The sequence below is a fragment of the Varanus komodoensis genome, unplaced genomic scaffold (genome assembly GCF_004798865.1).
Source record: "Varanus komodoensis strain SLA01 unplaced genomic scaffold, ASM479886v1 scaffold36, whole genome shotgun sequence".
NCBI classification, from domain to species: Eukaryota; Metazoa; Chordata; class Lepidosauria; order Squamata; family Varanidae; genus Varanus; species Varanus komodoensis.
The window spans coordinates 2,287,863-2,301,097 of record NW_025335873.1 but is presented as its reverse complement, the minus strand read 5'-3'; the positions used below and the strand labels follow the sequence as shown (position 1 = coordinate 2,301,097).

Here is a 13,235-nt window from a genome sequence, read left to right as displayed (position 1 = left end):
TGCACCTTAGCCGGCACCTTGGAAGTTAAAGGCTATGGTGTAGCAAGTACTCCTTTTACACGATGTCCGTTAATTGACTCCGGTGGGATTTACACAAAAGCCCTGTACCTGCCTGTATCAAATCAATGGAAGATGCACAGATGCAGTCCAAGATACATCCATTCTGTGGCAGAAGCTGTTTTCATAATGTCAGAGTTTAAGACATACTAAAACTTAAGAGTCTCACTCTGAATGTATGATTGGTGTCAACCTGCAATCATACCTGACAGTCCTTTGGGTTTCATTTTTCTTTATACTGAGTGACTTCCAGAGGCATCGTGTACGTTTTTTTTTAAAAAAGTGGTTCGGCTGTATAAAATTTATTTCTGTGTGCCTGTAATGGCATGTTGGACTGTAAGTATTTATGAAAATATTTTATATGAACATTCTGTTTACTATTATTTATTAATGCCACATTTAAAAATATTACACTGAAAATTTATTCCAATGTGCATTAGTAAATAAATTATGCTTGTAATTTCTAATGCATTTTTAATTATGAATTTATCCATGTCTTCCTTTATTTATGATTGCAATGCTCCCCAATGCTGTGCTGCGTATATAATTGGAGACACTCTTAATTAAGCATCCTTGGACACTGCCTATGACAAAATGTTCCATGTGTTTATTTTTGTTTTTTCAAGGCAATCCAAGTGCTGTCAACAACTATCTGTTTGCCAGATCTCAGTTCATGTGTTAGCTGTCCAAGAAGTAGAAGATGAGCACTGCAGTCCTGGGCTTATTTACCAAGAAGTAACTTTTCTGTTTTCAGTGGAACTTACTCCTTAGTATGTTTAGGACTGTAGCCTAAAACTTAATGGGGCAAGCAGCAGTTATATGCATCTTTACTTGGGAGTAAATCCTTTTGAATTTAATAGGCCTTACTGATTAGTAAACATGAATAGGATCAGATTGCTGTGGATTCCAATCACTTTCTGTCTGGTTAGGCCCTTCTGCTCTTTAAAGGAGCACAAGAATGTTGTTTTAGTTATTTGCAATACAACAACATTGTTTTGCTATTATAAGCCTCACACTTCTCCTGCTAATAATGACAACTTGAATTATGGAGTCCATAGAATTGCCTAAGAAGGTCTACAACTGCACAATGTTTCAAACTGATCCAGTGCCAATTGTTGCAGATTCAGCAATTTCACTAGTATTGAAATTGATAGATTTTCACTTCAAGCAGTTGCTTTGCATAAGATACATTTCTTTCAAATTCTGGAGAAAATTACTGATGTGCTTTATTCAGGATTGTCAAGGAGATGTGCCTTTCATTGGTTTCATCCATGAAGTTCTAAGTACCAGTTTTAAAGTTACCCAGGTTTTCTGCCCCACACCATCCTGCTAGCTGTTGTGCTAGGGCATGCTCAGTTTCACTTTGAAGCCAGAATGCTGCCGGTCTTCCAGTGTGTGGAGAGCTAGTCCACTGTTTCTCCAGAACAGATGTGGGTCAACTCACAGGAGGGTTCCTCTAGCAACGAAGTGAACTCCAGGTGCTTGGCAGTCTTGGTCATGTGTAGCTTTAAGGGGCACATCCTCCTCCCCACCTGGATTTTGGCCCAAAAGATTAAGGAAAAGTGTGGGCGGATGGTGGAGTAAGCAAGCACAACTTGTGAAGTGTGACATGTCTACTGAAATGGCCGTAGAGTGGCAGCTTTTTGACATTAAGTACTGCGTGTGTTTTCTCTAAAGGCATTGTTAGGTACACACTGAGTGCACGCAAAATTACAAAAGTGCAGTATGTGTAGAACTGATGTTCAAATATTTTGAATAAAACATCTCTTGAAATTATCCTCACTTGCTTCCCTGTTAGTGTCATGATCCCTAATTCTGTACTGCTTCTCAGATTAGCTCTTCCCAATACTCCAGCAGTTTGGCGCAGAATGTTGTCTACTTATTCTTTTAGTACAAAAGTAAAAAGGAAAGGATTATTACAGCAAGAAAGAACAAGATATGAAGAAAAAGGAAGTTACTACCACTACTGAATGACTGCAGGAAGGGTTCTCCACTTTGAACTAGCAGAAGGAGGAACTTTTTCTACAGTCCCTCCCGCCTGCTCATTTGGTCTATATTCCTGTGAACAACAACAAAAAACCTTTGGCCCTACATTTGCTCAAGAATTATGCTGCGAGTTCTTCATTGCATTGCCTCCCTTTGGGGTTGCTCCACTGAATTCAGAAGAGTTCACTAAGATATTTTATAGGATTGCACCTTCAGTATTCGAATAACAAGTTGCAAAACCCCAGCCTCTCTTAAAACACTATATGGCTCTGCGCCATGGCAGCTATGCCCTGGAGTTCCACAGGGGTCCATTTTGTCCCCTTTGCTGCTTAACGTCTACATGAAACCGCTGGGAGAGGTCATCAGGAGGTGTGGGCTGCGGAGTCACCAGTACGCGGATGATACTCAGCTCTGCCTCTTGTTCTCCACCAATCCGGGTGAGGCAGTGGCTGTGCTGAACCGGTGCCTGGCCGAGGTAATGCGCTGGATGAGGGCCAATAAACTGAAGCTCAATCCAGACAAGAGGGAGGTCCTGTTGGCGGATCGGGCTTTGGGGAGGGTGAATTAAACCTAGTCCTGAATGGGGTTGCACTCCCTCTTAGGGACAAGGTCCGCAGCTTGGGAGTGCTCCTCGACCCAGAGCTTTCACTGGAAGCCCAGGTGACGGCGGTTGTGAGGAGCGCTTTCTTTCAGCTTCGGCTGATCCATCAGCTGCGCACCTACCTGGAGTACGACTGCCTGGCGACAGTGACACACGCGTTGGTGACTTCCCGACTTGACTTCTGTAACGCACTCTACACGGGGCTGCCCTTGAAGACAGTCCGGATACTTCAATTGGTTCAGAATAGAGCTGCCAGGCTGCTGACAGGGACTGGGCATTATGCTCACATGACTCCAGTCCTCCGTCAGCTTCACTGGCTTGCCATTGAAGTCCGGGCCCAATTCAAGGTGTTGGTGATGACCTATAAAGCCCTAAACGGCTTGGGTCCTGGTTACCTGAAGGAGCGCTTACGTCCATATATGTCCGCCCGCCCGCCCCTTGAGATCTGCGGGAGAGGCCCTTCTCCGGGAACCCTCCGTGAAGGAAATTAGGAGGGTAGGTACTTGGAGGAGGGCTTTCTCTGCGGTGGCGCCCAATCTATGGAATGCGCTCCCCAGAGAGGCCCACCTGGTGCCGTCGTTATTTGTTTTTCGGCACCAGGCTAAGACCTTTTTATTCAAACGTTATTTTGTTAATATTATTTATTTATTTTATTCTTTGGCCAGGGAGACTTAAATTATACTGTTAAATTATATTGTTTTATATTATGTTATTTATGATTGTGAGCCTCCCCGAGGCTTCGGCGAATGGGGCGGCATAGAAGTTCTCTAAATAAATAAATAAAAATATATGGTACCCACACATGTAATGTTGTAATGAATGGATGGATGGCTCTTCATGATGCACAGAAACAGCGCGAGTCAGAAGGGGTCTCCCGGGCCATCTAGTCTGACCCCCAGCTCCAGCCAGCTCCACTCACAACATGCCCACCATGTGCACGTCCAGTCTATCTTTGAACACCTCACCGATGGGGCCTCCACCTCCTCCCGAGGAAGCCCATTCCACACTCTCAGGGTCCTGACTGTCAGGAAGTGCTTCCTGGCACCCAAATTGAACCTTGGCTCCCTGAGCTTGGCTCCGTTGGAGCGCGTCCTGCCTTCCTCTGCAGGGGAGAGCAGGCCTCTGCCCACCTCCATGTGACGCCCCCTCACATACCTGCATGTCGCCAACATACCCCCTCTGAGTCTCCTCTTCTCCAGGCTGAAGAGACCCCGTTCCCTCGGCCTCGCCTCATACGGCTTCCCCTGCAATCTGACCACCATCCGATGCGCTGCACCGATTCTGACCTGGCTATATGCACCTCACCTGTGAATTCATGGCACTTTTGACGTGCAGGAGGCGCCACTTTTTCACGACTTAGTGCTTAGCGGGGTGCCCGGGCGTCGAATGGGGGCGAAGGGCGCAATTTCCCGCAAGTTTAGGCAGAAAAAAATCCTACAACTTCCCCAGCCGTAATGCCGGGAGCCCGAGGACCTTTCCAGCCTAAGCGATGCATGGAACCTCTGGTGCCCACTTTTTTCTTTCCCCGCGGCTTTCCCTTCAGAAGGAGCGGGTCCACCGCGATGAGGCCGGGCACAACCCGGCTGAAACCGGAGCGCGCTAGGACCCAGCCTTCTTCCTGGCTAGCGCGCCCAGCCCCGCCCCCGCCTGTAGCGCGCACGCGCATAAAGCTCGGCGAGCGGCTGCTCTTCCCCTTTACTCCGGGTCACTTCCGAATGGAGGCGGGAGCGCTTCCGGGTCAGCGCGCCTGTTAACAGATTTTTTGTTTGTTTGTTTGTGTTTTGGGACGTCGGAAGCCTCCGCGGCGGCCCCGGAAGCGGCGGCGGCGGCGTCCCCCGGCGACCCCGCGCCCTCTCCAGACCCCCGAGCCAGCCGCTTTCTCCGCGGGGGTGCTCGGACGAGGGACCCGGCCCCGAGGGAAGGGAGCGCCGGCTCCCGCTAGGCCCGTAAGTGGGGAGTGGGGTCCTGGGCCGCGCCTCAGCCCCTCGCCAGACCACCTCTCCTCGCGGAGAGAGCGCGGGGTTCCCGCCGCCCCGCCCCAAGCCCCGCCCCCTCCGGGCGCCGCCCACTCCGAGAGGACCCAGGCGTCCGAGCGCTCCCCCTCTCCGCCCGCCCCATCCCACTTCTGCCTGGCTCCCTTGCCTCGTCCTGTGGCTGCCTGTAAGGAGGGCAAGGTTAGTCTCCCAGACTCTTGCCCACAGCTGGTGCTCGCCAGATGCTACGGACTACAGCTCCTAGCGTCCCCGACCATTGGCCATGCTGGCTGGGGCTGATGGGAGTTGTTCCCGAACATCTGGGGAGACTTAATGATTTATGCTGGTATGCCCTTGTTAATTGCACAGGTGGGTTAGTCAGTTTCTTGATTCTCTTCGGGTGAAATTGACGATGAAACGCAAATGAAAAAAATGTTGGCTAGGACTGGTGGGAGTTGGAGCCACAGGCATCTGAAGGACAGCACGGGGGAAGGGGGAGAATTACCTGGAAACTTCCTCCTGGTTTGGGAGCTGGGTTGTGAAGTGCTAGTTTTGCCATCTCTTGGTAATTTATTTAGAGGATTTTCAGATTATCATGGGAGCACTGTAGTCACCGTTATAGCTTTTAATAACTAAAGTGGGATGTAGAGGACTCTACATTGTAGTATATCAGAATAATTGTTCTTGAACAATGTTGTCTATTTCTGCTTTCACCGAGCTGGTGGCTTCCAGGGGGGTGCTGGGAGTTGTAGTTCAACTCGTTAGGAAGGCTGGCCTACTCCTTCTTGTTACCTGACTGTTTTAAGTAAAGACACCAAAGGTAAAATCTGGAACTGCTTTCCTGCAAAGTTCCCCCCGTTGCTGAACTATGGCTGTAAACCAGTATCCCATCTATAAGACTATAAAAGTGTTTTTCTGGGTTACAGCAAAGGCATGTGTGCTACCTTGTTTATATAGTGGCCGGCAAATGCTTCTAAGATTCCTAGAAATAGGTCACAGAGGCAATAGACCTCTAAATGAAGGTATGCTAATTTAGCATATTGATTTTCCATCAACCTGTCATGGCTAAGAGGTGTCTCTTCCTGAATTTCTTGATTATTCAACCAAGTTTGTGGGCATCATCACTTCACCTGGCAGAATCCTGGTTTGTTTTGCACTTACGGCTTATTGCTTCATTGCATGACTATCAAGTTTTAGTACGGTAAAAGAAAGAGTGAACAACTTAATTCTGTTCACTTTCTTTAAGATATACCTATTTGTGTAGACTCTGTTGTGGTGTCCTCATTTACTTTTTTTGCCTATACCATAATCTCAAATAGAGAATCAAGAGCCCTTCAGGGTTCTGTGGTGTTGATGTGCCTACAGGCAGTGGTGGTGTCTGGTTTATAAAGTACCTACAACTGTAAGATGCTGTACAGAACTTAGAAGTAATACCTGTCCTCCTTTCAGGCTCTTAATGACATTTCGCTAGAGTAGGAAGGTTCCTGTTGGATTGAATCCAACAGAGCTGGAGTTCAACAGCCTATTTGGAGGCCCAGCAAGCCATGCAGGCAGTGATCCCTGTTTGTACTCCCAATGTCTGACATTTAGGGGTATATGCTACAATCCAACATTTTTAGTGTTTAATTCCTACATATATAACATATCCAGTTGCCCATCTAGTCTATTCAGACATAGCCATATGTATCATAGTCTCACACTGAAGCACTTTCCAGACAGGAATTTGGTCAATTTTGGACCAGTGTCTAAATAGTAGTTTTAGTGGAGTATAGCGTAAGTTTCCATATTCAAGTTAGTGGTTCAGGTATCTTCTGGTACAATGTGATGCAGGAATCCCATTTTAAGGAGCTGTTGCTTGGTGCTGTACTATGCAATCTTTGCTTGATGTAGGAAGTGGTAATATTTGTCTGCTTTACCAGATATGTGTCTAGTTCTTACTCCAAATTCTGTAGCCTGCAAGTCTTAAATCCCTTCTTGTGTATGAAACAAGACATCTAGGTATTCGCAGCAACTGGCATAGTTCTCTGGTATCTTGGGGAGGAAAGGCCCCCTTTTTTAGCCCTGCAACCCAGAGGGCCTGGGTTAGCCACTGTCTGTTTAGGTACAACATCCTCCACAAATCCATTGTGCACGAAGGATGGAACCTAGAGCTTTCTGTTTGCAAAGCTTCTGCTTTACCATCGAGCTATAATCCTTGTCCACACTCTTGCTATAAAGGATGGGTTTTATATCATCCACTGTTCTTCATTACAAGGTCCAAGAGCCCCTAGCAGCTCCTTGTTACCTCAAGTAAGGCCCTCTGTCCCATTCTTTCTCTTTCACACATTATTTTTGCAGTGGCTGTTTTGACTCATCGGGGCCTGTTAGCTCTGCATTGTTTGCGTTAGTGGTGGGCAGCCAGCTGCTGTGAACTGGGCTACTGGAAAAGCTTCAGGGGTGAGGAGCCAGGGGACATGCTGCGTGTCAGCTGTAAGGTGCAGTAGTGATCAGCTGTGGGGTGGTGGGAGAGGAGCCCGTGCAGCAAAGAGCATGTCCCAAGTGCTGGTACCTGCGGTCACAGTGACTCCTCCTTGGAGGTCACTGGTACAACTCATGCCAAGTCATGATGTGTCATCTGTAATCTTGTTGATGAGGGCATGCAGTCCCAACAAGGAGATAGCCATTTATTCCCTCTGCGCAAATATATCTATATGTGCAGCACTTTTATGTGGTAATTGACTTCTGGGGAAACCCATTCATCAGTACAGGAGAAAGCCAGTGGCCACCACTGGGTTTGCAGCCAAACCTCCTTGCTTTCCCAGTCACTGAAAAGTAAACCAGCTCCCGTCTGTGCAACCCCTTCCCTTCAGTGGCCTTGGCTTTCTGCACAAGCTCAGGTGTGGCAGACTATTGGTGTACTGACTGCATACGCCGAAGAGGCAATTAATGTCGAACCAGGCAATGTTTGATGCCTAAAGCAAATGCTGAGGCTGGTCGGTCTGTTCTTCCTTGCATTTAAGTTGCAAGAACCTCCTTTCTAGAGTATTTCCCTTTGGCTAGTTGTGGTGGAGCTTTTGTTAGATTGGTGGGGAAAGGACTCGGCAGCCATGGAACCGCCCACTCCATGTGTGGGGCCAGGTCATGTATCTCCAGCGTTCCAAATCCACGAAGCAACTGTCAGCTGCAATAGAGTCGGAAGGTGTATTGTCGTCATTTCCATGCTGGTCCATGGAAAAGCATTTCTGCAGACAAAATAGCAGATCTCCTGCATGTTGGGTGCCCCCCCCACCACACACACACGCGCGCGCGCGCACTTCATAGCTGAGCATGGCTTCCCCGGAATATGTGCATGTGCTAAGAGACTTGTGTCTGCAGCTGTCGGATCTGCTGATGTGCGGTTTTTCCTGTTGGAAACGTGCTTTGCCTAGCACTGCGTTATCCATTCATAGCTCTTGGCAGTGGACTCGGGAGTTCAGGCTGCTGGGTGGCTTCAGGTGGTCCTGCTAATGTCCCCTTATTGGAAAGCATTAAGGCCCCAAGTCTTGCCGTGGAGGGCGGGGGGAGTTGGGCTGGTGCGTTTTGGCAGGCCTGTGTCACGAGTGGACCCCCTTCATAACCCCGTTCTGTACAGTTGTCAAGTTGTCCCTCAATGGGTTTTAATGATATGGAAATACCTCACAACACAAAGATGCTTCCAAGTCTGGGGAGCTGCGGAATGATTTTCTGACTCCATGTAAGTGCTCTTTGGTGGGGTTCTAGAGTGCACCTCTAAGACATCTGTTCTGCTCAGAGGACTTCCCCACCTGGGAGGTATTCAGAAGAGCTAAATCTCTGACTGCTCTCCAGCACTTCAGAGCGCAGTGTGCGTTGATGGAATGTCCCTTCATGGAGCTCCAAGAAACAGCAGGGTTCTTCCTTATTCCCGATCTGCGTTTAGCCCAGTGCAAAGAAGGGTGCCTCCCACTCACCCTGCCCAAGGTGTCTGCGCATCCAGAATGCTCCGAGAAGGAGCAGTGTCTTTGTCCCAGCCAGCAGGGCCAGGGACCCTCCAGAGTCTCAGCACTGCAGAGGAAATCGGGGAGAGGAGTGTTCGGTGTTGTCACTGCTTGCCGACATACTTACCAGGGAGAGTTTCCCGGTATCCAAGCTGGCAACTGCATTGGTGAAACGCATCCTTTGACTGTTCTGTGGCTTGGTGGGCCCAGTAGGTAATACAGTAATACATTTTGCAATCCCGATTCCAGTAGTCCTTAATTCTCATTACAGCTTGCCATGAATTGGAGCCAGTTCAAATGTTCAATGAGGAGGAAGGCCGCTTTCCTCTCTGCAAGCTGGAATGTACCAAGGCAACATATTGTTTTATTTCTCCCTCTCCCTAACGGATGGTGTGGGTTCAAGGAATTTTGTACTGAGACTGATATGCAGTTGTTGCAAGGCCGGGGTCTCCCGTGGTCATCGTGGCTGATCGCTTGGCCATTTGATGGGAACCATGACCAACTAACCCTCAAGAAGCCACAGTATTATGCAGTCTTCCCTGTTCTGTGCCATGACCTCAGTTTCGCAGCATCGCACTGCGAAATCGCCACTTTTCTCTGCCCTGCATCCCGAAATAAGTATATATTTTACTAATGGTTCAGAAACATGCTTTTGATTCAGGACACCCCAGTGCTGTATGGCCCAGTTTGATAAGGATGTCCTCCTTGAATTTCTGCTCTCAATGCTTCTGTTGATTGATAATCAAATCAGCCCAAGCACCGCAGAGCAGCAATAGTGGCGTGAGATGGAAAAAGAGGCATCCCCTCTTTTTTGTGCTGGCACTCTGGTCCCACTGGAGGACAGTTCCTGTCGGGGAAAGAAGCCCTGAGCTTGGGCCTAGTCTGATGAGGTCTCTGCAGCTAGGGGGTCTCCAGAGGTCAGGGTGTGAGACTGCCATGCCATTTTTACCACCTGAGAGTGGAGCAAGCTCACGGCTCTGTGCACGTTCAGAAAGAAATTGGGCCTCTTGCTGAGTTCTGCTGGGTACTGCAGGCCTCTTTCCTGCCGCCTCTTGAATGGGGCTGCAGCGAAAGGAACGACTGGGGCAAATGAGCTGTATTTGCGCCGGTTGTAGGCTCCTGTGCGGCTTGGCACCACGTCTGGGTTCTCTGATGTGAGCACGCAAGTCCAGTCTGGGTGTTTAGATGCTCATCAGTCGCCTGGCTGTGTCTGATCCTACAGCCGGCGCACAGTTGGTGTGAAGCAGAGCTGGCCAAAGAAGCAGCCGTTCTGCAGAGCCGTTCCCCTCGGCCGCGTCCTTTCACGCGTGCCGTTGCTCCCTGATCTCCGAACCCTGAAGGGAGGCAGGGCTTGTCCACCCCGAGTCAGTCTCTGCAGAAGAAGGGTGCGTGGGCGTGATGCGGCTCTTTGCCGAGCGCTTCGGCGCCTCTTGGTGTCCAAGGTTGCCACGACCCTGAAGAAAGTGGTTTCTCTAAGTGGTTTATCATGATGAAGTTGTCAAGCGGCCCTTTTCCCAAGGCTGCCGTCTTTCGTTGTGGCTGTGGGAGTAGGTGCTTGAGGTCACTGCTTCTCCAGTCCGCAGATGAGCTGTTGATTAGCGTGGCTTTTTACATCTGTGCAACCTTGTTGCGCCTGCTTTCCCCCTCCCCAGGTGGTGGTGTGCTTGTCAGCGGAGTGTTGTGATGCAGTGTGCTCAGACGGGGGTGTGCATGTTCGTGTGTGTGTGTGGGGGGGGGGGGTAATTTTTCAATATTGCTTTTGTGCATGTTGGGGTAGGTGGCCAGTTGGATTTCAGCTGAAACCCTGCCCTGGCTAAATCATAGCTGAGCATTACAAGTCTGAGCCCTCCCTGTGTGATGATCCCCCCCCCACCGCTATTTTCAACAGGGCGGCAAGGTGGAATTTGCCAGTTTTTCTCTGGATTTTGTATAAAGTATCACTTGCTGTAATATGTGGCTAATGTGAACGATGCTTTGCTTGACACAAGCTAGCTTGAAGCCATTGGTTGTTGTGAAGGGGGTTTGTTTCAATAAGTAGTACTTAAGAGTAGGGTACCAAAGTTTAGGGGTCAGACAACATGCTAAACTGTGGGTAGTTTAAAATAAGGGCAGACACGTCAAGTCTTCTGCACCATGGCTGAGTGAGATGAGGGGAGGGAATGAGCATAAGCACTACGCCTCAGCAGATCATTAAATAGGTGGCGTAAATGCAATCCAAAAACGTAATGTGCAGGTTTCTCAGTTCGGGGTAGCAGCTTGGAATCGACTGTGGGAATGCTGGACTTCTATTCCTGCTCAGCCTTGGAACTTTCTGCCCAACCTATGTCAAAGTTGTTGAGAAGAGAGAATTGCCCAGAGAGCTCTCTTTGTGAGTGGGTGGGTGAGGAAGACCTGCATGCTGTGCTTTTTCAAAGGAGGTTAAGATACCAGCGTGGTGGTAATGTTGGCTAAGTCCGAATTCCTTACTCCAGCTCACCCTTATGTGGAATTCCTAGCATTGTTGGTGGTTTGAAAAATTAAGGAAGCTGCCGCAAACATATCTAAATCAGGCAAGACACCGGTTTTTTGACACCTGCTCCCATCCCATCCTGCTCGGTGCAATATCGGAATGAAAAATGACAGCGCTTTGTCATCTGTTCCAATTGATATTGCACTCTCTGCAGTGACAGCTGAAAGGGCCCACAGGTGCCATATAAAGAGGTGACCATGTTGTCATATTTCATTTAGGCGTCCCTCTGCAAAGCCATAATTACCTAATTAGGTTGTTAATTAGGAGATTAGCATTTCGCTATATTGATAGAATGCTCTTTGCAGGCGGGAGTCGAGAAACGGATTTGTCTGGCCTAATTTATAAGTACTGTGACTCCCCCGCTGCACACAGAAACACTCACTAAATACTTATTTATTTGATTAAAATATCGATGGAGGAAAACTCAGTTTATCCAAGGAAGAGCTCTCTTAGCAACAGGCAACGCTTCGGATGAGATTGTGAGGGGGGAGCTTTGCAAATGGCAGCCTTGGTTTAGTACATGTATCCCTCAACTATGTAAATACAATATTGCTGTTAGTTTTGGTCTTCTGCATCACGTGGCAGTGAAAGTCAGTTGTGGGCACTCCGTCAAAAGCTGAGCTCCTGGCTTCAGACAAATATGTATTTATTTATTTAAACAACTTATATGCCGCCCCATCGCATGAGCATGCACTGGGGACTTGGCAGGCCTTAGATGTGTCCGTAGGCTAAGTCCCTAGCCCGGTGCCCTCCTGAGGTTCTGCCCTTCAGTTCTTAACAGCCCCAGCAAGCCTTCTCAATCAGGGATGCTGGGATTTTTAGCCCAAAGCATCTGGAGGGTTCCTTAATGCTGGCCTAGATTTATTAAGAACGCTCTGGCTGATCAGGGAAGTGCCAATGATGAATGACAGCTATTGTTAAAAGTTGGCTTCTTTCTATTGAAAGGTACTTTTAAAAATTGCAGCAACCTCTCTTTCACACGTGTGCACACCCCATGTATAAGAAATAATGCCTGTTTTGAGATGGACTACTGCTGCAACAGAGAACCAGAAAAGCAGCACAGATATACACCTTTGTATCAATTTAATCAGCTAGTCAAATGGCGAAAGTTCATGTGATTGTTGGACCAGAATTTCTTTTGTAACACGCAAATTTATTTTTGGTAAATAGGCTTGCCAGCATTGTCTGCCAGTTGATAATCTGCAGTGCTGTCCCCCAGAAACACTTCTCTGTTTCCAGAAAGACTAGAAGTGGCTATTAAATTGGTGATATTCCTTTGGTTCCCCCCTTTCTCTGTTTCAAATATGTAGGAACTCAGAGTATGGGTCCAGGCCATACCTCAGTGGCAGAGCACATACTTTGCATGGAAAAGGTTCAGAGGCCGAGCGTCGTCATCTCTCGTTCAGAAGGACTTCCTCTCTGAAAGGGCTGGGAAGACCCCCGTCCAGGCTGCCCCCACCGCCTCTGTGAGCCACGAGCCAAGGCTGCACTAGATGGACCAGTGGTCTGAATCAGAACCTACTTGGCTTCATGGTTGACTCCTCTTCTAAGTAAGTATTGCCGGATCTGTTCAGATAATTCCGTGGGGGTTTGTTTCCTCTGGCATTCCGCTGTGTTGTGCTGCCTATTCTTTTTCACTTCTCTCCCCTGTTATCTGAGGCGCGCAGGCTTCTGTCTACTGCAGAGATTTGTACTGATGCCTTCTAGACAGTTGTACAGCTGATTTAAGACTTTTCCCAGTTTTTTTTAAGTAGTGAGAAAGTGGGTCAGGAAGCAGGATGCCTCTAATTTCTCTTCAAAATTAGCCTGCGGCAAGGTGTCCAGGGTGTCGCTGCCTGTGCCAGGAAAACCGTTTAGATTAATTCATTAAAGGTGCAATGCTGGGTCTGCTTAGACAGAAAGGAGTCCTGTGAATCCCAGCACACCCGAGCCATGGCTGGCTGGGGTGTGCTGTGAGTCTCAGGACCCTTTTTTTTATTTTATTTTATTTTTCAGTTTATATCCTGCCTTTTTCCTACAAAGGGCTCAAGGCAGCTTACATCTCCTCCTCCATCTTATCCCCACAGCAACAACAACCCTGTGAGGTAGGTTGGGCTGAGAGTCTGACTGGCCCAGTTGGCTCCATGGCTGAGCGG

General features: G+C 48.4%; 1 protein-coding gene and 1 long non-coding RNA gene across 6 annotated transcripts in view; one reads left to right on the top strand and one right to left on the bottom strand.

Moving 5' to 3' along the window:
• Positions 1-1,266: 1,266 nt before the first annotated feature.
• Positions 1,267-3,995, bottom strand: LOC123028355. The gene is made up of 2 exons (XR_006415665.1): positions 3,950-3,995; positions 1,267-1,589 (listed from the first exon to the last, which is right to left on the bottom strand). It is a non-coding gene; the product is annotated as an uncharacterized LOC123028355 (long non-coding RNA).
• Positions 3,996-4,385: 390 nt separating this feature from the next.
• The window catches only part of MAPKAP1 (MAPK associated protein 1), a 135,802-nt gene continuing 126,952 nt past the window's right edge, over positions 4,386-13,235 (top strand). The window contains exons 1-2 of one of the 5 annotated variants that reach the window (XM_044439880.1): positions 4,386-4,590; positions 12,411-12,650. In XM_044439880.1, the coding sequence (XP_044295815.1) occupies positions 12,631-12,650 (20 nt within the window). In that variant the 5' untranslated portion in view covers positions 4,386-4,590; positions 12,411-12,630. The remainder of the gene's footprint in view (positions 4,591-12,410; positions 12,651-13,235) is intronic. The other 4 variants (XM_044439876.1, XM_044439877.1, XM_044439881.1 and 1 more) reach the window with 4 other exon arrangements.